Raw genomic sequence first — 26,276 nt, forward strand, 5'->3', positions numbered from 1 at the left:
AGTTCAGAGCCCCGGCGGCCATCTTGCATTCATCGTTCGGTTTCAGACAGTCTCGCTTTCGGCAACATTTTCCGTGTCTTCCGGGCTCCGAATCAGGCTGATTTTGCAGAGGTCCGTTGTCTGAGGATTCCGCTGCCCGTGGCTGCTATTTCTTTCAAAATATGCTGTTGTTTTGCAGGATATCGACCAGGATTTAGCTGGTGGCCCGGGAGCGACGAGGGAACACGTCTACATCGCTCGGCTGCAGGCCACGCCCCGCCCCTAGAATACGACCTTCTTGATCTTTTACAATTTTTTCAATTTTGATAAAGTCCCCTCCTGAATAGTACACTAACCCCCCCTAGATTTAGTATCCTAATAGTTCGATTCCACCTGCGGGTATTTATGATTAGACAAATAACTACCAATTTGCTCATTCAAATGGTCTCCTGAAGAAACACAACATCCCCTCTACTCCTCCATATCCGTGCCAAAACCTTCCTTCTTTTAAACACACATCCAATACCTCTAACATTCCATGAAACTAAGCCTAAAGGATCAATATCTCACCACTAGAATTACTTGCATTTTTACACATTTAAATTCCCATCTACAGATACAAATATGTTTTACTAAATCCATTTGTGAGAGAAAAATAAAAACTTCCAACCTAAGAGTGTGAAAAGTATGAAAAATAAAAGAAAAAATAAATAAGAAAATAAGTGTAAAAGATAAAGAAAACCCCATCCATACGCTCACAAAAAACAACACAAAACACACATATCTACCAGTTCCAGAAGCCCAACAACCATCAGGCTTACGATAAGCAAAATGATATACATACCAACATCCATTCAGAACTATACTCACCAGACATCCTAGGCCAACTTACACATAACATACAAGATAATCTCCTACCCTACTTTAAACTATAACAACCCAAGTTTACTCCTATATATTTATAACTAAAACCTCATAACATACCACCACAAACTATAATACCAATTACCTAACAACATCTTGAACATGTGTCAACAAACACATTCTTCTTCTCCCTTACCCCAAATAGTGTAACGACATATAAACCCCTAAATCTATATTATTAAACCCAAAATCCGATTGTCCCTTAACATTCATCACCACGCATATCCTTCATATATAACACAGAGATTACTAACCCACTGTACCACTGTACTGTATATCTGGCCTATATGTTCAAGGTCACACCCAGCCCATACCTCCTCAGCCACTCTCCACTCAACTAAGCCTAATCCAAGAACTTATCAGTCTATAACAATCCGTCGCACGATTTCTCATCAGCCCTCAGACACACCAATTAGGGATCATTCACCCCATCTAATTCTTTCTTATCAACCAAATCACCATGACACATAGCATTTACTCACCTGAGTATATTTTTTTTGACAAGCTATAAATAGCAATAAACCTGCATGGACCTCTACCAAACCACATAATATATCACATATGATGGCTTCAACCAGCATTCCATTCCATTATGGTGCCCAACACAAACAATAGATTTCTTGTTAACACAAATAACCTATCAAATTCAATAACGCAACGGTCACAAAGTCAGTTAGTCCGCAACAGATTTTCTAAATATACAAACTTACACCAACAAATATATCATTCAAGACCAACTGTGAGAGACCCCACAAACAACATATAATTGTAAGTAACCAAAGTGCAATAATATTTACAAACTGTTTGTTCCCAGTTCCCACAAAGACAGGGAGAACCCGCCCCCCCCATCTCATCTCAACTCAGCACATTTTAGACAGTATATAAAAATTCAGTAAACATTGAGAGTAAGACACCAGGATAGAGTATGCAGAGCAGTGTTCTTCTAACAAACATGAAGATATCCTGTCAGAAGTGGGCACAATAACAAAGTAGCATACCTTCTAATACACATACCTCATCCATCCATATATTATTTAGCCATGTAGGCAAATATAATCATACCCAGATATAATATGTATTATCTCATATCTACTCTAAACATCAACTCTTAATGACCCTACGACCCAATAAACCATTGTATAAACATCCGCAGTAACAAGGTGTTCTGATATACGCATTTGTCATAGTACATAGCCAATACTTTGCATTCTAATATGAATCAAGAAGCACCAAGATAGGTTAGCACCACAAAATGGTGCCCGACACCTGAACAAAACAAATATTGAAACAATTGTAAATCCGGCATCATGCATATTAAAGACAAAGAATAGCTGGATTTGTATCTTGTTGACTCCAAATGGACCCTATTAGATGCCAATGTAGCACTCAAAGGAAGGCCTCATAAGAGTCCTCCACAACTTTCCAGACCCTTCTTACCCCTTGACACCTCCATGTAGACTAAAGCATTGATGAAGAACTACATTAGCACACAGGGAAAATAAGTAAAGCTCTGAGGTTGTGAGTCAGGGTGTTATGACTACCGGCCTTGCGGCCGAGAGCTCATTGCCTACCAGAGTGATCTCTGTGGTTGAAGCTTTCACTGCGGGTGCAAGACCCCAGGTGTATCCTCCCATGTCTGAGGCCTCTTGTTTCCCCATCAATCCCCTTCCCTCCTCCCTACCAAAAGTTTATTATTGTTATCTGTGTTTGTTTTTCTTTTCCTTTGGTTCTCTTTGATTTAGGTTATAACGAAAGCTCTGAGAAACGCTCTTTCTGTCTGTGATAAGTTTGTAAGCTTGTATGCACAAAACCAATAAACATAAGTTTGGAAAAAAAGAAAAAATATTGATGTGCGGTAACACTTGTAAAAAGACAAAAAGTGGATTTTTAAATTAAATATAGTCGCCCAGGGCCTTAACACAAGTGTGGAATGGGCTTTGTTCATGCACAAGAGAAAGGCATTCCATACGAGTTACCTCTTGTGTGTGTGTGTCACAAATAATTATGCAGAAGTAAAGTGTACAATCCCATATGAACACCATCTGGCTCCCGCCACCCGTAAAAAAAACTCAGTGTGTATACATCCAGTAATGGAATAGTCACCTTGATGGGAGATGTGCATGCAGATACATGAATAATGATGTTGTAACACCCAGCCAGACATTTATGAATCTATATGGGGATTGTAGGCCCCGCAGGGTTCACTACATTTTACTGAGCCTAGAGCGGCCGAATGAGACCATCTACACTACATTTCGCCCCATGGCTACACCTATGAACGTATGAGCGACACCATCATGAGTGACGCTCCATCGTGCACTTTTTCCTCAAACAATCACCTGATGTATACTTTTTCTCCTCACAGATCCATTCTCTAAATTATGGGGTGTAATGCATTTGAGATCTCTATGAAAACCGTCAAATGTTATGTTCACATTAATGAATGTAAGAGACCTATTCAGATGGGAGAGGGTGTGCGACATTAATATTTTTAAACACATTCTGAAATTAAGTTTGCGAGAAATGCATATATGGCTGCACCTCATGTTGGTTACAGTGCTCAAGCTATTATAATAAGATCACCAACACATCCCATCCGTCTAAGAAAGAGATCTGGCTTTATGGCAGTTTTTTGCATCAAATGCATTTTTTGTGACAGCTGTTTAGGATATGATTGATAGATTGAATTTGTATACGTCAATGGTTTCAATCTTGTTTTATAACCACACACCCCTGGTTCATCCTCGTTAATACATTTGCATAGGGCACCTCAAGATTTCTTATTACAGCAACCTGGCCTTTTTTCATTTATCGGGCTCGAGTCATGTCACTATGACAACGCCTAAACTAATATCTAACCTGCCAGGCCTCGTCTTTAGAGTAGATGGTATCCAAGGCAACCCCTAAAAGCTTTGACTCGGGAAGTGCCACGTCTGCACTCTGACGGCTGGCTGTTCTACCATAACGCTCTAATAAGCGGTAAGCCTGTGCCCTTTGTAAAACGCTAGTAATCTGTATAATTAGATCTGCATTATAACTGCTCGAGCCGCATCACGGCCGTAGATAGTTACTCCTGTTTTTTTGCCAATAATAGTCACACACGTACCGTGTGTTGATCATAAGCGAACAGCAGATTCATGCTGAATTCACCAAAAGAGCATGAGCAGCATGCTTTGTAGTATTTCGCGGTGAAGCTACCTTGTTTTGTTCAAGAAGTGGGCTTAAAAAGCAACATTCCTCTGCCCACAAGCAGGAGGCTGTAATACGTGCCCACCAACACAACCTGCATTATTATTATACATTCCTGTTTCGCAATGTAGTAAAGCTTTTCGAACCGCATCACGGCCGTATATGCAGTTCATCCTGCTACTGCCAAATACTTACACGCGCATATCGAGGGTTGATCAGAAGCGAACAGCAGAGTCATGCTGAATTCATAATAAAAGCAGGAGCAGCATGCTTTGCAGTATTTCACTGTGAACATACCCTGCATTTTTCAGGGTTTTGACTTAAAAAGAAACAGTCCTCTGCTCACGAGCAGGAGGCTGCAACACGTGCTGACTAACACAGCCTACATTATTATAATACATTATGGTTTCGCAATGCAGAAAAATAAACATTGATATCCCTTCATTCTGTCATTACATAGCAGAAAGCCCCACATTTGCTGGAAAACAAGCACACCAGCGGAATTAACTCACCGTCCACGTTCATTTTCTCCGTAGGGCCCAACTAGAGGTAAATCTCTCACCTGAATAATAACATTGATTGGATGACTGAACTTTAAAACGAAAGAAATACCAGACAATGGCCCTCATTACAAGCTGCGCGCAAAGGGATACCGGGCACCGGTAATGACACCGGTGCCGGTAATCCCTTTGCGCCCTACTACGAGTTCCCTTTGCGGGTCCTTCCTTAACGCCTGGTTTTAGCAGGCGTTAAGGACGGGACCCGCAAAGGGATACCGGGGTCAATAACGGTACCACGATTTGCGGTACCGTTATTGCCGCCTTCCCATTGGGGGCTCAAATGGGAATGGGGAATGGCTCCGGTGAATGGGGAATTACCAGTCCCGCCAACCTCGGACTGGACCGGTAATTACTCCATCCACCAGACCGGAGTTGGAACAATTTTGGAGGCAGCCATGGCGCTAATAGTGCCATGGCTACATCCAAACTCGGAATGAGGGCCAATGTATATGTCTCCAATCCTTAGTCGCGAGACAATGTTTAAAATGTAGAAGAAACCTGAAATCTGAGTACCCAGGACCGGAAAGCAACCTCATATCTCCCTACTACGCCTGCCTTGTTATAAGTTAGTCTTCTTTTCTGGGTTTGCCATAACACAAAAGCCACAAATGATGCTTTTAAGTAACTAGAGACAAACACTTGTTTTTATGTATTGTAGGAAGATACTCTGACTAGTGCTGTATTCAAATGAACTGTATGTCCTGAAGATGGCTCCCCAACTAACCAACTGTGTACACGCGAGTACAGTGTAACAAATATTGAGAGCCGAAACCTGTGTCGACTTTTGGAATAAGAAAATCTGACTTATTCTGTCCTCTTCAGAATATAAAAGACACCATGTACACCTATGTGGTCTGATAAGATAGTAGAAATATCACAATCATACTAACTCCCGTCACCATTTTTTGTCTGTGTACAAGTGTTACTGCACCTACTTTGTTTTGCATTTAACATCTTTGTTTACATGCGCACAATCTGAATATGTATGTCGTTTTGTTCATCATTGTGATTTAATGATGAAGCTATTGTCTAGGCTTTTTTATGTTTTGTAAAAATAACATTGTTTTGGTACACAAAAACAACAGAGTAAAGTGATACTCTCTCATAAACCAGAAGCACAAATAATAGCTGATGGTTAGGCAATCTGAGAAGGCAAAGCATTGAGTGCCCTGTAAAAAGTAAGAGATGGGGTGGCAGCCAGTCTCCCATAGTTTGACGTTATGTGGGCCCGCCAACCTTCGTTCTCACATCTCATGGCAATGCCAGTTACCCCTCCCAGGAAGCTACCATGCCCTTACAACATGCTGTCGCAAGACAAGGGGAAGACACTACACCCATGCCCTCAAACTCTCAACTTGGCAGCCTGGCTCCTGAGGTCATAGAGTTCAGGCACCTCCAACTTTTTCAAAGATGTATGGACACACTCAGGCAGGCACAGGAACCCAACACCAGACATTGCTACTCCAGCAAGTGGAAACGCTTTGTCATCTGGTGTAATGGCAAGAGCATCAGTCCGATTGAATGGACACCAACACATATTGTCCTGTACCTAACTTACCTGCTAGATTCAGGCCTGGTGTTCAGTTCCCTAAAAGTGCACTTAGCTGCACTTTCAGTATACACCACGTCCCAGAAGAAAGTTTCATGTTGGAAAATTCCAGTAATAAAGGCATTTATAGGCCTTTGAACTTATGCATAAGTGTAAAACCCATAGCCATGTTGAAGGGCTCAAGTCAGAAGAGGGGCCAGACGCCTCGGAAAACATATGGTGGGGATAAGACGTACCCTTGACAGCCTACCCAACCGAAGAGGATGCTGGTGTAAACAAGAGCGGAGAGGACAGTAATGCCGGCGGCGAAAGAACAGAGTTCACTGAGGCCAATGGTGCGTTATACGCAGCGAGGAACGGGGAAGTTTCCAGAGCAAACACTGCCACGGGGAGAGGCCGTGAAACATGGCAGCGGCCAAGCGAGAATGCCAGGAGTAAACCCACGTGTCTACACAAAGTCATCGGCACGGTGGGAAGTGATTAAAAAATCAGTGTAAGGGACACTGACACTTCGGAATATCCTTTTCCGCAACTGGAGAAGTAGCAGACATTAGATTCTAACATAACATTAGACAATGTTTATTTTAACATACTGTCACGACTCGCTCCCTTCGCTCCCGCCACTTGGGGGCATGTTTTGGGGTTTATTCCCTACTGGACATTTCCTCCGAACCTAATGCTACAGTGCTGTGATGTATTGGGAGCGCTAAAACCTTATTTTCCAAGTTACTTCCCTTCCGTATCCATTCCAGGTTTTTGGCAGCCAGCATGCTACTTTACTCAAATGACTATGCTTCCCAGAATGCCTGGCTCACTGCTTCACCTCCTCCCTTGCAGGACAAGGTTGGGTGGAGGATAGGCAACACCTGTGGCTGCAGGTGCAGCAGGCGGCACACCTGAGGGGTGTGCTTGTTAAGCAGCTTTAAAAGCCTCAGTTTACTTCAGTCCAGCGCTGGTCATCGTTGCAGTGTTCCTGTTGTGACTAGTCCCTTGTTCCTTGTTCCTAGCTTTTGTGCCTAGTTCCTGTTTCTTGTTCCTCCGCCCTGGATTTCGGATTCATGTGCTAAATTGATTTCTGCTTTCTGGATTTCCCTTTCTGTCTTCCTCTGTCTGCAGGCAGCCTTTCTCTGTGCTTTACCCTTTGATGCAGCCCAATTTGCCTGCGTTTTCTGTTTCTTTGATGCTGTCCTTTGCTACTGAAAAACTTGATGCATTAGTCTTTCCTTTTTTAGATTTAGTTTCCTGCCTTTTCTCCTTGGATGGGTGGGTAAGGTTTCCTTTTGTGATATCATTTTCCCTGCTCCTGATCCTTACTTCCTATTGGGATCCATGCCATGTTTTCCATTTCACTTCTGCATTTATTTCCCATTTGATTATTTAGGTGTGGGGTGCTGTAGTAACTAGTCCCTGTGTGAATGCCTTTTGTTTTCCTCACTATTTCTTTAATCACAATTCCTACTTGCTCCTTGACTTAGGTCTTAGGTATTTAGTTATCCTCCACCCGTTGCTGTTATAGCCTTCTGGGTCCCTGTTTGATCAACTGGGTTCGTGGGTTTACTGACATTCAAGTGGTCTTTCCGGTTCTCGTGAGTACTGTTTCTAAGTTCCTTATTCAGTATCATCCAGAGTGTCAGCACACAGATCCTGTCCTTGCTTGCCCTCTACGTGGGCTTAGCACTGTCAGTATCTGTAAGAGCATAGTGGGTAAGGAGTTTGCCGACTTTCCTTTCAGTCATAAGGAGGTTCTAAGTGCTTACCCCACATCCCTTTTCATATATGGGTATTTTTGTTTCACTCTATCTGCACTCCTGGGTTTTAGTATTATGAGTCGTGGTTCTTGTGTCCACGTTGTTTGATTCAAGGTTATTCACTGTGCGATTTTGTGCACATTTCCCTTGCCATATTCGCTGCCTTTGTACTCACCTGATTAATCCTGACACATACCCAAAACTCTGGAGCATGAGATTCCAACCAGCAGTCCCCGCGAGTCACCCGTTCAAAATTCGTTATGGCGGCCTTCACTCCGGAAAGAAGGGGGTGGGCCTTGGGGGGGCTTATCAAGGCTTCACAGTATGGTGGTGCCTGATTGGATTATGGACCTCCAGTCCCTATATAATGAAAACAGCAAGAAGGGACTAACAGATTCTTCTCCCTTCTGTTTCAGAACAGACCCTGAGGCGAGGAAGGAGCTGCAGAATTCCGCTGGGCTTACTAGGACTAGATCCAGGTTCTTGCCATATCCTCGAAAGAGCCCCAGACCTAAGCTATTTTGGACTACTTTTAAGGAGAATATTTGATCCTATATTTATTTTTCCGTATTAGTCAATAAAGACTAAGTTTTGTTTCAAAACCACATCCTGTCCAGCTTGTTCTTACAATAAGGCTAGCCTTGAAGCACTCACCTACAAGACCGCCTCCTTGGTGGCGATCACATCAATAAGGAGAGTTAGTGAACTGCAAGCCCTTTCAGTTCAAGACCCATTTGTCACGATTCACAAGGATAAGGTGGTCCTGCGAACGCACCCACAATTTACGCCTATGCTGATTTCTAAGTTCCATGTGAACCAGTCCATAAAACTACCCACCTTTTTCCAGAAACCCACTAACGTGGCAGAAAAAAGGCTCCACACACTAGATGTGAGGAGAGCAGTGATCTGTTATCTGGAAAAGACCACAAAGAAAGACAAACCAGTTTTTTTGTTTCAGTGGCAGCTGGTAGAGAAGGGGACCCTGTATCTAAATCGGTTATTTCAAAGTGGATCATAAACTGCATCGCACTGTGCTACACTCTTGCCAAGGGAGATCTACCCTTCACGCCTAGAGCACACTCTACTCTGGGCACAGGGGCTACCATAGCATTCATTGCAAATGTTCCTCTTGAGTCCATTTGTAAAGCAGCAACCTGGAGTTCTGTACACACCTTTACACAACACTACTGCCTAGATACCCACTCTAGGTCTGATTCTCGGGTGGGACAAGCAGTGCTAAGCCCTCTCTTCACTACTGTTTCTCCTCACATCCCACCACCATCTCTGGGTACTGCTCGCTAGTCTATGCAGAGCATGTGATTCTAAGCAGATTAACAAGTATTAGAAGACATGCATTACTCATCATAATAGCATTTCTGATGGTTGTATCTGTTTAGATTCACATGCGCACAGCCTTCCTCCCCTTCTGAAGTAGAGGGAACATAGACATCTTACACCTTCTCGCTTATGTACTCACTCATGCTGACTAGAAGGCTCCCTCATGGCTGACAAAACACAATCTGAAGGGCCTCTACACGTGAGGGATTTTGGGTACACTACACATCAGGTTAGGGATAGTGTTCACGCCCATGTCGACGTCCCCTTTCGATCCTCGAATGAAAGATGCAATACTCTGCGATTACCACTAGATGCAGGACTATATGCACAGCATGTGAATCTAAGCATATACAACCATCAGAAATGCTGTTACGGTGAGTAATGCATGTCGTATATATTTACACATTATTACATTTACTATTTTTTATTTACATTTTGCTATTTACACAGTTATGTGTATTCACAAACAGTAAGAGAAACCCTGTATTTGCACTTTATTTTGATCAATGTCTTATAAAGGTGTTTGTGACATCCCACATATAGTTGGCGGCTTACAACTGAGCATTTACCCACATAAACAATATTGATATATATATGTATATATATATACACCGCGCACTATTGCCACCGGAGTGGTCCCCTGGTGCTCTGGCGGATCTGAAAGAGAAAGGGGGGGGGAAGGTTAGGGGCATGCTAGTGGGACAAAGTTTGGAGAGGAGCAAGGGAGCTGTGGTGTACTGTTGGCAGCTTCAGTTTGGTTAACACTGTTCACTGGGCTTTGTGGTCTAGTATCCGGTCTGAGTCCGTTGTGTGCTGTTGTGTGAAGGTCTGTGTGGCGTGTTTGTTGCGGTGTGGTGAAGTGCGTGTGGGTTGTTGCTGTTTAAGTAGTGTGGTTGTGTTTAGTTAGTGTGAGAGGTGTGTGAGGAGTGATGAGGTTCATAGAAGCTTTGTGGGGGTGGTTGGTAGCCTTGTTATTCGGAGAGATGCTCACTCCTATTGTGTGTCTTTGGCGATTTAGAGATGGTTGTCTATCAGTGATTAGGATTCAGCAGTATAAGGCTGTCTCTCATCTCCCTGTCGTTATATCAAGTTAGCTAGTCTTAGCATTTCTATCTTTGTATTTGACCCACCCTACATCTCAGTTTGTGGTTGGTGTAAACTAGTCCTTTCGGATCGATCCGCATGTTACCTGCGCCCCTACCCTACGTCCTGTGTGAGTGGGTGGGTTGGTGGCTGTAACTTTGTTTTCAGCACGTCTACTATTGTTCTGTCGAGATGGAGTTGTTGCTCGTGTTCCATTCCACCTGGCATTTTTTCTCTGGTTCTCGTAGGAGTTTGCCTTAGTCGGTCCTAGGTGTTGGTCTGTGCCGTTGAATATTCTGTCAGCCTGTTCTTTGTATTTCCTGTTTGATTGTTTTAGTTGTTTGTCTGGTTCCGAGGTGTAGAAGAGCCAGGTTTTTAGTCGTTTTCTAAATTTTAGGTGGTCTTTGGTATTTCTTATTCCTTTCGGGAGGTTGTTTGAGGTTTTTGCCGCTAGATGGGAGAAAGTGGAGCCTCCTCGTTTTTTCTGACGTAAGATTTTGGTTCCAGGCGGATTTCATTGCTTGATCTGAGGAGTCTCGTTGGTTTGTAGATGGTTATTTTCTTTTGTAGGAATTCTTCTCCCTGCCCATTGATTGCCCTGTGTGTTATCCACATTGTTTTGAATGTGATATGATGTTTGGTTGGAAGCCAATGTAACAATTGTTAGTGCTGGAGTGATGTGATCTCGTCCTGACAGTTTCAGGAGGAGTCTAGCTACTGCATTTTGGATGCGTTGCAGTTTCTTCAGGTGGTGTTCCGGCATCCCAGGGTAGAGGCTGTTTGCGTAGTCTGTTCTTGAGATGAGGGCAATGATTGTCAGTGTTCTGTGGCTGAAGGAGAGGAAAGGTAGAATATTTTTTTTGAGTGAAGGAGGAAGAAGCATTTCTTAATTATTGCATTTACTTGTGGGTCTAAGGTTACAGCGTTGTCCATTAGGACTCCCAGGTTTTTTTACTACCTTAGATGGTGTGGGCGCGGTTCCCAATTCAATCGGCCAGGGACTATAGGTGGTGTTCTCTTTGTTTTGGGATATAATCATGATTTCTGTCTTTCCTAGGTTGATATTTAGGTTATGGGCGTTCATAGACTTCTTTTAGACATTCTACTAGAGTTGAGTGATCTTCTTGAGTGTCTTCGATTTTGTATATAATTTGAGTGTCGTCTGCGTAGTTGTAGCATATGATGTTGAATTTTTTGAAAATGTTGATTAATGTCGTCAGGTAGATGTTGAAGTATAGTGGTGATAGTGATGATCCTTGTGGTCCTCCACAGTCGTTAACTCGTGGAGTAGATTTAAAGGGTTTAATCCATGCAGTTTCTGTTCTGCTTGCTAGAAATGATTTGATCCAGAGTAGTGCCATGTCCGTTATATCTATATCTTCTAATCTTATGATCAGGGTGTTATGGCTTACTGTGTCGAAAGCAGCGGAGAGGTCGAGCAGAATCAGGGCTGAGTTTGTGTTGCAGCCTGCTTTTGTGTTGCAGTCTGCGTTTGTGTTGCAGTCTGCGTTTCTTTTTAGGTCGTCCCAGATGGATAGGAGTGCCGACTCTGTTCCTCTTGCAGGTTTGAAGCCGACTTGTGCTTGGTCTAGCAACTGGTGTTTTTCTGTGTGTTCTTGGGTTAGTTTGTATACGTACATTTTTAGGAGTTTTGCTGGATAGGGAATGTTTGAAATTGGCCTGTAGTTGGAGAGGCCTTCCACGTTGCCACTTGTGTTCTTTAGAAGAGGTTTAATATATGCTGATTTGAAGGATCGTGGTATGGTCCCTGTCGCAAGTGACAGATTTAGGAGAATTCTGTAATATTCAGATGGCGTTCCTTGCGTGAGGATTGATTTGTAGGTGTCAGGGGCAGGTGTCCATGGGCGATCCTGCTTACTTGCTATGATTTACCAGCTGGACGAATGTCTCCACTGATATTTCCAGGAAGTTTTGAAGTTTGTAATCTGGTTCCTTGTCGGGTTCGGTTGGTTGAGAGTTGGGGTTGGTCGGTCTGTTTTGTATGATTTGTCAGATGTCGTTGATTTTGTTTTTGAAGTGGTCTTCCAGGTTGTCGCATAGTTTCTGTGAGGGTATTGGAGTGTTGTCGCAACCTGGTGGGTTGCTCATTTCGTTTATGATGTTGAACATTTCTTTTTGGGTGTTGGTGGCTTTAGTGTTTCTGTCACCATAATGCCTCTTCTTTGACTTTTGGATTTCCTTCTTATGCCATCGGATTTGTCTTTGGAATTGGGTTTTCTCATCTTGGTCATATCCTTTCCTCCATTCTAATTCCAGCTTCTTGTTGTTCTTTTTCATGGTGTTTAGTAGTGGGGTGAACCATTTTGCCATTGCTCTTTTTCTTTGAGGGGCTAGTTTTTCCGGGGGAGATGTTTTCAATTGTATCAGTAATCCATTTATGGAGTAGCTCAGTTTTCCCATCTAGGTCTGCCTTCTCTATTTTTGCTGTTGAAGGTTTGGGCGACTCTAGTTGTTCTATTAGGTTGCTGGTTTTGATGGTTTTCCTGTTTCTTTTTGTGGTGGTTGGCAGTTTGAGGCTCTGGTTGGTAGCGTGATGACGAATGGAATGATTAGATGGTCGCTCGAAAGTATGTGTATCGGAGGTGCAGTGGTGATGAGATTTTTCTTGGTGAAGATTGCGTCAAGGATGTGTCCTGCCGAGTGTGTTGCCCCTTTGACCAGCTGTTGTAGTTTCATGGTTGTTAGTTGTCCGATTAGTGAATTTTGGGAGTTGCCGTGTTTTTCTTCGAACCATATATTGAAATCCCCCTGGATTATCAGATTCTCATGTTGAATGGCTATGTTGGTGATGGCTTCTATGAAGTTGTCGACGAAGGTTGCATCGTATGTCGGTGGTCTATAAACCAGTATGAATTTAATGTTTGTTTATGGATTTGGTGATAAGTGTAAGACCATGGTTTTGCAGTTCATGATGTTTAGCGATTTGTCTGTTTTTAGGTGACAAAGGTTGTGAGGTTTATAAAGAGAGCTGTGCCATGGACTAAGTACCTAAAATCACCATCAAGATAATTGTTGATTCTGTTTAGAACATCACTGTGTGGATATTCTTTTATTGAGGCGATATTACCCGAAAGGGCTGAGTGACCTGGTCTGTAACAGCCCACCGCCCAAGTTAAGGTAATGAGCGAAGCAAAGATCCCTTAATATTGATGGTGGCGCTGTTATAGTTTTGGCCCATTCTGGAAGGTAATTTCACCACTAACACCCGCAACATGCAGACATGGGTGCTAAAGGGTCTTTACTAAATAAAAGGAAAATGAAAACTAATTTCAACTAGCAACAATCTCGCTTGGAATTGTCAGTCCGTTTTCAGTGTGTGATGACTGTGACACCAACACGGAAAACTAAGTTCTGCAGATCCCAGCTACTCTAGCGCAGGTAAGTTTTCCATTTTTCAATATATTCGAATTTTCTTTTGTAAAGAGATTTTACCAGCCTTGTCTGCATATCGCAGGTTCTAAAGGACATGCAGGTGGCTTCAGAGTAATGGCACAGAGGGGCAAGGAAGAGCTGCTTGGCATGTGGGCTTGTCCAGAATACAGTCCACCTTCTAAGAAATCTGATTGTCAGTGCTCCCAGCCCAGAGTGCTTTGAAAGGTTAAAAGTCCTAGCCATTGTTCTGCTCTCGGAACTAGAAGCCCCCGGTTAAAGGCCTAAACTCGGCTTTAACCGAGTATATGGGCCCGTAACTCCTGGTATGGCTGGAGGGTGAAGTTTATAAAGCTTTTATAACTTGAATGCTGGATTAAAAAGGGGTCACATGCACCTAGGGACAGGGGAATGTGCTGGGGGAGGTTGCAGGGAATTGACAGGCCAGTGCAGGCAGCAACGTAAAGGTGCTGGGCAAGGAAGAAGAGACTGGGCTGCTTTTAAAATTGCTGAGCCGTCTCGTCCAGGTTCAGTCTGGACAAGTAGTAACAGAAATAAGAAATAGTCGGTCAATGGCAAATACAGCCAGTCTGACCATTTTATTTTTCACTGAGAAAAAGGACTTTGATTGTCGTCAAAATCTGGGTATGAGTTTAACTGTTGACTAATGCTTGACGATATTATGAAAACCAAAGTCAATACTCAACATAGGCTTTTCTAATACATAAGCTTTTGTTTACATTGTAGAAAATATGAGCCTGTCCATTAGTCATGTGTTGATTTTCTGTTATAAAATAGAGGAATTCTGAAAAGAGGAGAGCAAATTGCACTCCATAAGTGAAGCAGAGAGTCTTTCGTGTTCATTGTTCTGGCATGCTAACCTAGGGGTAGTCTCTCAGTAGCTCATTTGGAAAGATGATCAACCTAAGAAACAGGAAGCCCCAAAAAGGAAAAAGAAATCTATGAATGGATAGAAGGGAATGGAATTTTGTCAGTAAAGGAGAGACTTAACTTTAGATTCAAAGAAGCAAGGTTTGATGATACATGGAAAGATGACCTGGATCTAAATAATGTACAAGTTGTTGGGTTGACAAATTGTTTTCACTATGACCAGCTATTGAGATATAGAACTTAAACATGATTTTCTGACCTTCAGAGTTTTGTATCTGCTTAATTCTGTGTGTAATAGTGACATTGAAGGAATGACACTTGATCTGTTCCATGTAGGGGACAGAGTTAATGAGGTATTAGTTGGACATCATAAGTATTGGATGACAGTAGAATTAGCCATCAGGTAATGTTGGCGTTTGTCATCTGAAGATTAAGGCTATGAGTTATTAAAGAGGAAAAACTGATTACCTATTTATTGTCTTGTAGATATTCTCCAGATGAACTTCGTTATCTACCAATCAACACTGCCCTATATGAGCCACCCCTGGACCCACTCGATCCAGAGTTGCTGGCATTAGACAGTGAGGGAGATTCTGATGATGCAGAGGAGGGCCGAGGTGATGCCAAAAGGAAAATCAAAGGATCTTCAGTAAGCAATATCTGTGATTTTAGTTTTCCAAATATGAACTTGAAACAGTGTATTTATTTTTCCAGTGTTGGCATCACATGTCATGGAATGGTTCTGAAAAAAAGATTTACCAAAGTGGTGTGCAATTCTGACTTCCACCTTTCATTGACTGACTGCACTTAGCATCACTCCCACTGTATATTTGGTTGTTGCATTTTTGCATTTTTGCTTACCGCCCTTGAATCTAACCTTTGACAGCAAGTAAAGTATTCTTGCCTTACTTTCCTTGCGTCACTCACATCTTTTGGTCCACTGGTCAGCCCTTATGGTTACCAGGGCAGGGATTCTGTCCCCTTTTATAAGATTTTTGTTTTGACTGTAGCACACCCCACCTTAAAATGAAGTGCTGCCGGGGTACTTTGTACCGCTTTTTCTTTACACTTTGTAACATTAATTACTTTTATGAGGCATCTAGGGCGGACTATTGGCAGTGGACATTTTTGTACTGTGTTTTTAATTTTTACTGTGTGCACTTTTATGCTTTACTGCACAATGCCATTTTAAGTATCCTATACCCAGAATCACTATAGCACATGTTTTTTGCCATCTTGTACTTTTTGCCATTTTACTGCCAAGGAAGGAAATGCCATCTAAGGTTAAGCCTTACCCGGGCTCTGGCTCGAGTTACCGAGGAAAAGCAACTTTGTGTGCATCTTGGCCGGATGTGGGGTTTAGGACTGTCTTGTCCCAACCCACATTCCAGCCTGCGGATGTTTGTCTGTGGGCAGATGTGGGGCAAGAGGCTGTCCATGATTGGACAGCCCTTGCTAGTTTTAGGGTGCAGATCCTTGCTATTAGTCCGACCCCAACCTGAATTTGATATTCAAGGAATCGTGCAGCTGTTCCCTAGAGCCAAGACCCTGCAGAAGAGAGCCTGCTGAATACCATAAGACTGCTGCTGAAGATGGCCAACAATGCTTCCAGCCAAATCCTGGTGAAGCCCTACATCTATGTAACAATCCACAGCAGACCTGTGCTGATACTTCGACCATTGGGCTAGTGGGATTAATTGGTCCCAACCCTCGCACAGAGATCCTGCCTTTGAAAGTGTCCTGGAACCAGCATGCATGCTGATCAGCTTCCTCCAAGGCATCGTCTGTGCATCCGTCCCCGTTCAGAGTTAGTTTGGTTCTCTGCAGATTGTCAGCTTATAGCTCAGGACCAGCCCTCCAGCTGCTACTTTCCTGCATTAAAAGGCACATTGCTGGAGCCGCCGTCTTTGTGTCACAAGTGTCTGCCACCAGGGTGATCTTCGCTGCTGCCAGCCTGGCATGTCCTGGGGGGGTGGTTTCCTGATGTCCTGGGACTTGCTATGGCTGTCCTTAGGTGCCTTCGCCGTCATGCTTCAAGGCATCTGAACCATGTTGTCCAAGCGTGGAAGCGCCATTCAGCCGGACCCAATCCTGAAGCCGAACACAGCCATTGCAGCCATGGCCCCTAATTCCAAGGACCCCAGGGGAAAAATCAGAGTAAGAGGCAGTAGCTTGCATACCCATTTCCACTGCTCCACCCCTACTCCCTGCCTTCCACCACATTAAAAGCCAACTAGAAAAAGCAAGATCCTTAAAACATATAGACAAGATCCTTACAACGTATACCTAAATACACAGATAAGACACACTTGTTAACACAATATTACCATAAGATCATGAATTATAAAAATAGAAATTGATGCATTACTCAAATATACATTAAACGAGAAATTATTACATCTTGAGTAGTAAACATTTCCCCCCAAAGTGACCTGAATCCTGATAAAACACTGTATCAAGGCTATTGTTAAGGAAACCTTATGAACACTTAGAAGTCCATGCCAAAAATCCTCTCGGCCGAGTGAAAGTGAGCATATTTCCCAAAAACAAATCTTACAGCAAAAGTGCTGCTGCAATTTAATATAAGATATTTTTAGGTTTCTAACGAAGAAACAGCATTGCAAAGTCTGCAGTGGCCATCATTAGGTGCAATGTTCCTAATAAGACCCCATCTCTCGAGGGTACCCAATAGATTAAACTTAAAACACATAAAAATATGATGATATATAAAGCTCTTAAATTTGAAGAGATATTTAGACATGGATATCGTAGAATAATGTGGTTTCCTATATTCCTAAGGAGTTTATATTTGGCAATAGTCTTATGATCAAATACTCTGAACAATGCCACCTTTGCAGTTTTTCCCACAGTAAGAATGCTGTCACAAGGTGTGGCAAAATCCACAAACTCTAAATACAAATCTTTTTGCAGACTCTGAATTTAAAAAGTTTAAAATAAATCCATTCAGCACGGTATCAGACCCTTTCCTAAAGCCAGATTGGAATTGATATATTCTTTTACTATCCACAGCCGTTTTGGTTAAATGCGCCCTAACCAGTGCTGCAAAAATCTTTTTAAGAATATCAGAAGATCTATAATTTCGTGGTTACCTCCTTTTTTCCCTTTTTAAAAATAGGTACAATAATAAGATTTCAAGGAGGTAGGTATTCTTTTTTCACTTAAGATTATACTAAAAAGGCTAGTAAAAATCGAGACCACATTGCTGGCGCTTTCTTCTGAGTGACAGTCGCAAGACCCTTGGGCCTTAGAGTACTAGTTGTATATACAATTATTAAATCTATCAATACTATTAAAGTTCAGTGAGAGTCTGTTCCTGCCTGAATGTATCTCTAAATTCATCACACATTTGCCCCTCTTCATTCCCTCATACATTTTTTCCCAGACCATGTACAGAATATGATGATCACTAACATCATTATGAACAATTTGAAAAGACCTGCAACAATTAAACATGGCCTCTGATGCATACATATAGTCAATTAGCACCTTCTGAGATCCATGTTCCCAAGTGCTTTTGTGGGAGAATCCCCTTGTAAAAAGCCATTAAGCATAGACAGTCCCAATTCTGCATTAATGTGGACCAGGCTTCCCCACGTTTCAATGATCAGGTTTTACCATTTACTACCGAAGTAGACTGTCCCATCATACACATTGAATTGAAATCCCCACCAATCAAAATCATTCCGGAATTAGTTTCCATCATCCATTCATCTAACAAATCTTCAACCTCATCTATAAATTCTTGCAACAGAATCACTGCTGGGATCCAATACGTATTAATCATCCGAATATAACTAAGCCCTGGCTATAACTTATTACCCCACGTTACTTTCATCGCCTGCAAGAAAGGGTTAGGTCCTTTCTAAGAACTAGTTGTGATACCCATGTTGCTATGTATATCGAACAACAATCCTGCTGAAAGTCTTCCTTTTGGAACCTTTCAAAGCAGGATTTAAAAACAAATGGAACCCGTCCAAAAGTGGGGTTGATTGGAGCCATGTTTCCTGAAGCATAAATATGTCATACTTGTTTAACTCCAAACTGCGGTTTTCTGCTTGGAAAAAATGGGTAAAGCCCCTACTATTTCATGAAATAGTTGAAATCTGTCTATAGCCTTCGGTAGCCACCTGCTATCTTTTGTTTGGCTGGATTGCTACCGTTTTCCAAACACAACTTCCTTCCTTTTCCACCGGGTGCATTCTTACCAGTATTACCTTCCTTAGCATCAGCCACTAGGTGACACATGAATAGGCAAGCAATTTCCATAATAAAAGCCCTCGTCCTTAGAATATTTTTTGCACTCTATTACTTCCCTTCTCAAATCTTCATACTTCAGCTTTATCAGGTCATACCCAAAGGGTAAAAGTTGGGGGGCACCCTCTAGCAGTATTTGCATTACCAGTTTCAAATTTATGTGCAGGCAAATACTGGATAAATTCGAGTCTTCAATAAACTCTACACAATCAATATCTTTTGTCATTATTGCTCGAAGACCAGGGATAGTATGTAAGAGTGCCAAAACATTACTCCTATTCAGAAGAAAATGTTGATTTGGTTTTAAAATGTATTCTAATACAAGACACTGTTCCTCTGACTACTCCTCTCGGCACCCTATCGTTTGGTGCTCAGTGTTTTGTGTAAATCCTTGATAGTTCAGCCGCATTCTTCTTTGTTCTAATGTAACAAATGGAGAACTAATGGGGTCTCCGGCCAGTTTCTCATCCACTTCATCTTGGCTCAGATTATATTCTGGCTTCTGTTTTACGTCTACTCAGTAAGACGGTACCACATTGACCCCAACATCCATCTCTTGACACACTTACTTCATCAATACCAGCTTCAGTTAGAGGAGGGTTGTCATCTGAATATGTCGAAATTCCCAGAAGGTCATTTATACTGGGAATTTCTTCATAATCTCCCTCATCCTCTAACTGGCTTCTTTTTGAACCCTTCTCATTAGCTTTCAGCCCATCACCATTTTTTAACGGATGTGATAAGGCTCTTAAAAACCGCCTATACCCACAGTTAGAGGGCACCCCCACAGATTTCAAAATCATTGTTTTTGTTTTATTCTGACATTTCTTCCCTGCTGTTTTTTCTTGCTCTTGTTCTAATAAATAGAGTACTTTAGCACACTGTGTTCCTGTTCATTTTCCAAATGGTTCAATATCACCTCCTGTTGTCATTCAGAGTTGGCATCCCCATCTTCCTGAATCATAATCACCTATTCTATAATATTCGCAGGCTTATCAGGTACTGCAAACACCTCTTGTACCTCCTCAGTTAAATCTACACTTAATCTTATACCAGTTTCATGCAAGGGATTAGTCTTCTCGACATTGTGTAATGAATTTCCCATTGCTAGCCCATAAAGACCACATATGGAAACTAAGGCACAAAAACCATATATCCAAGTGACACGTCAGACACGAGCATCGTTTTCCAACCAAGTCTGGTTTATTTCAAAGGTTTCTCAGTCGGCCGACTGGGTCTCAACATCTCACGATGTGTGTTCCCAGACCTCGTGAATTGCGAGAGAGCGAGCAACGCTCAAGCAGTAATATATATACATTACATATAATCTTTATGAAGGCAATTCGATCCGCCCACAAACATGTCATTCATGCTAGGGTTCGGTGATTGACAATTATGACACGTTATGACGAGTCTTCATTCAGTCTACACATAGTTATTCTAGCAAAGGCAGCAGAGACAACTTTCTGTTATGGGGAACATGGAGCTTCTGGTTCAGCAAGGATATCGTATTCTCAGCAGGGAAAACATTCCTTATTACGTTATCTGTATGACTTGTGTCATGAGCTAAAAGGTCAAATAGTTCTGAAGCAGAATACCACTCTCTGCGAAGGAGCACCGCTAAAAGAATATAATTCATGTTTTAACTGCCTTTTACTACAGCGTTTGCAAGACAGGCCATCACCTGCACTACTGATTAGATGCGGCTTCTGCTGGATTTCAAGGACTCGGTGAGAGAGAAAAACAATGTATTTCTGCATAGTTTGACATTCCTGTCTGTGTTAGTATTTGAGCATTCAGGCCGTGGCCTCGCACTGTGTGCGAGTTCGAAGCATAGAATACATTTGCAAAGCATTTTGACAGAAAGGAAAAAAGCAAATGGCCGATATTTCACAAAATGGACGCCCTCTGGTTACATTGACGATTCTCTGACCGCAATGTTTGTCACATGATGCGATTGGTTTCAGGCCAAAATACTATACATATAAGGTTGTTTCTGGTCTAACACCATCACTGATGCATCATTTACTTCGTCAATATTGAAGACTTCCAGGTTTCCTAACCCCACGTCATTTATGATCCCATTATTATTGGGCATCAAGATCTTTGCCACCGATAAAAGACTCTAAAATAGCTGCTTTTGCATTTAAAACATTCAACACAGACGTTTGCTCCTTTATAGTTTAATATATGAAGGAGCCAAGGATGACCAAACATAATTTAAGGCAGATAACGGTTGACGCGCCTAAAGGAGGACCAGATAAAGGTGCTTCACAAGGTGGTGAAAAATCTCGCAATGGACTTTAAGCACAAGAGGAGGAGTCGGAGCTTTGCGAGGAGTAATTATATAAGACCGTCAAGGCTGTCGGGGATACCAGAAAAGGAGCTGTGGTGTCCTCAGTGGTTACAATCCTCCGCTCAACCCCCTCATCAGGGCCTCCTATAATCCCTTGTTGCGACGACCCACCCATCACATCCTCTTCATGATTCTCTGGCTGGGGCTGCTCTTGAAGTACCAATTTCTTGATTTGCCTGCCATGGGCAGATGTTATTAAAACTGGTGCTGAGTCCTTCTGCATGCTTGTCTATAATTAAAGGTTCTTTGAGTAAAAAGTGCCTGAGCCTCTATATTCGATCTTTCAAGTTTATTTAAAGCATGGTCATCAGCAGTTTGTACTTACAACCCCTCATACAGTTTTCTATTAACCAAGGCTTCCTTAATCGTTTTTATTGTAGATTTCGTAGTTTGTGTTGCTCCAAGTTCTTTCAGGCTAAAGGGAATATTTATTCCCACTTCTTCCATCTGGTCTATCCCCGTTTGAAGGCACATCATCTCCTTGTCTGATAAAGCGTCCTGTGGCTCCTCTATAAGCTTACTTCAATTCGAAGGGCTGGTGGACCAGAATCCACCTTAACGAAAAAAAAGTAGTAATTTTTATGTTTGGTGTTAATTACAATTTTTTTCCCCAAAGTGTCATGAGGGGACAAAGCAGTTTTGGGCGCTGTTGCTTGCAGCAGTTTTTCATGCGCTACAATTTGGTAGGGTCGCACTATATTCTGTTCCGGTCGTACTATGTTATTGAAACATCCAGCAGAGTCCGGGGATCCCTGGGGTCTTCAACGCCCCATTGCACATTCACCTCATTTGTACCCCCTTCACCTAATTGCTGAATTGATGCATCCACCAGTGTTTGAAAAGACCCTGGCTCATGTGCACTATTACTCCTTCAAGAATATTTGGATGCCATTTCAGGAAATAACACGTGACTCCAAAGTATATTGTCCTATGAGGAGTTGCCCACACAAAACCAACTTTAAGCTCAAATTAAGCAATAACAACTCCTCACCTACGTTTGTCTTTGGGGTCAGAAATGAGAGGCAGACACAAAGCTGTAATGTTTTCAACATTAGAAATCTTTATAAAATGAAGAGGTTGGATAAAGGGCTTTCTATCCCTATCCTAAAGACTTTCCCTACATAGGAAACAAACTAGAAATCAGTCAAATGTTCAACATCAAAATTATGCAATCAGTCCTTGTGCCCATCTGTCCCCCACACTAAAAATGAAAAACCAGATGTGCAAGGTAAAGGTATCTGTTTTAAATTTAGCAAAAAGTGTGTGCCAGAAACCAATTGTGTAAAATCTAACAAAAACAATCCTTGGATCCAATGGGTGGTTCCCTTCCACTGGATTATTTCAGGTAGGTTGGAGAGTGTCTTTACCAAACAATGTTATCTTAAGGAGTGCAAGAATGTCTTCCATGCAGTAATTTCTCAAGGCTGAAAAACGTGTCTTTTACACAACTTCGTAAGGACAACTTCCTGTTATGCTCTCCTGACAGGTATTTCTCAGTATCTTTTTCATGTACTTTAAGAGGATTCCCTGGTGTTCTCTCCTGCCAGGTATCTTCCCCTAAAAAGGTTGACTGCCTAGTTTATCAGGGATTCTTTCAATGTTCTCTGTTTTCCAGTGTAGCACTGTTGTGATCCTGCACTGTGTATACTTCATTGGCTTTAGATACTACTTGTTCCAAACTTCCCCTTATGGCTATCTCACATATAGAAACTTGTTCAAGTTCTGTCTTTTAACTTCTTCACCAGTATTCATTTGCTTGTGACAATGCTTGCTCCAACTTTCTCCATATTGGCATCTCATATATGGAGACTTATGCACATTTTGTCTTTCAGCTTCTTCATTGACATTCATCTGCTTGTGATAATGTTTGCTCCGACATTCGCCATATTGACAACTCTGGCATGTGTATTTGTGCAAACTCTTTTTACTTGTCTCCACCATCACTGGGCAGACTCACCGGTGTCTCCTAGCGTTTCCAACCCCAGGCCCACTGTGCAGCAAAGTCTTCACTCGGGGACAGCGTCTCCTGCCCCATAGACCCTCTTCCAGCTTTCCTGCTGGCTCCACATTCGCTCACGTGTGAAGCAGCTGATGTTTGGCACAACCGCATCCTCGACAGCCTTGGCCCTGCTGCCAGTACCTCTGCGGCTCTCCCTTGGTGCCGGCCGTGCTTCCCTGGATCTTCCGCCACTGCGGTAGGTAACGCTTACAAGCAACGGCTTTAAAACTCCTGCCTTCTCCTGCATGGCGTGTTTTCTGTATCTGCCTCCACCTATGGTTCTGCTGCCCACTCTGATTCTCTCTTCTCCGGCTCTCTCTTGCCATTGAAAGTGTAAGCCATTTTTAAATGTCCTGCGCAGCTGATTGTTAGGGAGAATTCTCTTTAAAGGCTAATTTCCCTTACCTAAGGAGTCCCCCAGCAGCTTTGCTGGATTTGAAGGGTTTGTTTTTTTCTCCTGCTAAGAGTGAGACTCTTTTTCCCCACTCTTGGACATTTGGCTGATGTGTGTTTTAGGCTATTTTTTGTGCTTATGGTCTATGGGGTTTTTCTCACCCTCATAGGTATCATTTTATTTCTGTGGGGTTTATTTTTTTCTCCTGCTAAGAGTGAGACTCTTTTACTCCCACTCTTACGCATGATTTGAGGTGTTCCTTTGTCTTTCCATGTGTTTTATGGGCTATGGGGTCTTTTACTCCATAGGGTTTCATGTATTTTTGATGTGGGTTACACAGCACCCTCAGTGCAGTAACACAGGGGTGTCATAGTGACCCCCAAACATAGACTCCATACCCTGGGACTGACTATTGTCTCCCAGGGCATGTAAAGTTACCATTGACTTTACTAGTAAAATCTGTTGAACAGAACCAGTACAAACCATCTTATAGGCTTAGCCGGTCAAGTGGCACAGCGAGTAGAGCGCTCGCTTTGACATCAGTGCAGAGCCTGCTCACGCAGGTTCGAATCCCGGCAGCGCCAAACTCAGCGTTTCATCCTTCCGAGGTCGATAAATGAGCACCACACACCGTGGGTAATAATAAGCAGCGCTCAGATACCTGAGGGTTCGTAGCGCTATATAAATGCCAAATTATTATTATTATTATTATATGGAGGTTCTGGAGGGGTTAGTAATGTATCCCCTGTGTCTGTTTTGTAGGGGACGATGCTTCGTCCCCCTTTTATCAGAGTATGGCTGGTGGCAGTGGTTCTACCACTTTTCGTTTAACCGCAAATAGTTTTCTATGGGATGTTCCATTGTTCGTGGTTATTTTTTTAAATAGTAGCCTCAAACATACCGCCGGTTTATTTAATTATTATTTATTCTCCGGTTGGGTATTTTTGCCATATCTCTGTTAAAACCTCTTTCTGGCGTCTTCCTCTGTAATTTTGACCCAGGTCAGGGATCCTTTGTTCGTCCTTTTGGCGGGCTTCTGCACAGAAGCCCTCCTTTCGGCGCCACTGAGTCTGGGGTAGACAGGATGTGTGGGAGGGGGAATGGGCACCCTGGACCGGGTTGCCTAAGCAACCCAAGTCGCACTCTGCCCTGATAGGCTGGGGGGTTATCCCGCCAGGATAATCACCCCGCTGTGTGAGTGACAGCTAGGCTGTATGAATGGGGGGTTTTCTGCATAAAAGCAGGGCTCTGAGGACCGGAGGACAAGACGTCGCCACTGGACCTGAGAAACCCGAAGAGGAGAGAAGCTGAAGACATCTGCAACGACTGAACCACCGGTGAAGCCCTGCAGCAGATCCTCACCACTTTTCTCCAGCGACAAGAGAAGATCTTCACCTGCAAGAGCCTTCTTCCCTTGAGCTGGTGGGGCCAACCAGTTCGCCAATCGCCTTCCAGGACCTGCCTTGGTCGAATCGCCAGTGCCAAGCACTCGGAGACCAGATAGCCAGGCACCCGACCACCACAACTGCGATTTAAAGGAGCGTACCTTTTATTCTGTTTTGGCATCACCGCGGCTGGCTTCTTCCCTGGGCAGTGCAGTGACTCGAACCTTCCTCCAAGACGAGAGCCTCTCTTCCTCTGCTGGATCTCCCAAACTGCAGGAACTGCCAGGAACTACCGCCACCGCAGGAGCCTCATCCACTTTTAAGGTAATTGTCCCGCCAGGCCTCCCGTTTCGCTGGATACTGCTAAAGGTTTTTTAAATCCTTTACTTACCTTCTGGGCTGGCCACCCCTATTGTCTAACATTGTCTTTTTACCTTCTGCAACCGCCTTTTCAATCGTTAAACAAAGACTTGACTGCAGCTACTAGAACCGTTTGATCCTGGGCACATTGCCCTGTACCATTGACTTTCAGACAGGCCTATTGACTCTGGCTATTTCAGTTACAACTGCCTTCTCTAGATTGCTTTTCATAAAGAAATGTGTTGGTGCACCTAAACTCTTATAACCACCTTTCCTTCCCCTTTATATATTGTTGAAGTGCCATTTTGCTTGGTTTTCACTCTTGCTCAAACTTGTCTACAATTTAAAAAGAGAGTTGTGTATACTTTTCTTGACTGTTTTAACTTGCTTTAATAATAGTGACTTGTGTGTAAAATAAATATATATATTCTTTTTGATACAAAGCTTTGGTCAGTGTTTCCTTGTTCCATAGTACTGTAGCCCTATTGTGTAAACCCTAAATACTGCTCCTCTCCCGCTTGAGATAAGTCTGACTGCTCAGCCACAGCTACCAACTAAATCTGTGTGGTACAGACTGATACCAAAGGAGATTTATTGCATATACCTCTAGTCCAAATCTGTTGTAGTGCTCCCTAAGGGAACTGCATAGGATTCTGCCTAACACTGATCTCCATTGCAACAATTCGTCTGTGTTTAGGTAAGGGATTCTTTCACTCTATACAAACTTCTTCCTTGTCTCAGTACTTACATTATGGGAGTTGGGAGTCCATAGGATTTCTAGGTCTTACAAATTGATATTGTTCAGGATTCGTGTTTAGAACAAAAATATCAGAGACAGGAGATGTTAAATATGTAT

General features: G+C 42.7%; 1 protein-coding gene across 4 annotated transcripts in view; it reads left to right on the forward strand.

The window, feature by feature from the left end:
* The window catches only part of PHF10 (PHD finger protein 10), an 815,357-nt gene that overhangs the window by 428,422 nt on the left and 360,659 nt on the right, over nt 1-26,276 (forward strand). For all 4 annotated transcript variants that reach the window (XM_069606947.1, XM_069606949.1, XM_069606948.1 and 1 more), the window contains exon 8: nt 15,138-15,300. In XM_069606947.1, coding sequence (XP_069463048.1) covers nt 15,138-15,300 — 163 coding nt within the window. The remainder of the gene's footprint in view (nt 1-15,137; nt 15,301-26,276) is intronic.

The sequence above is a fragment of the Ambystoma mexicanum genome, chromosome 4p (genome assembly GCF_040938575.1).
Source record: "Ambystoma mexicanum isolate Mex_15411 chromosome 4p, UKY_AmexF1_1, whole genome shotgun sequence".
NCBI lineage: Eukaryota > Metazoa > Chordata > Amphibia > Caudata > Ambystomatidae > Ambystoma > Ambystoma mexicanum.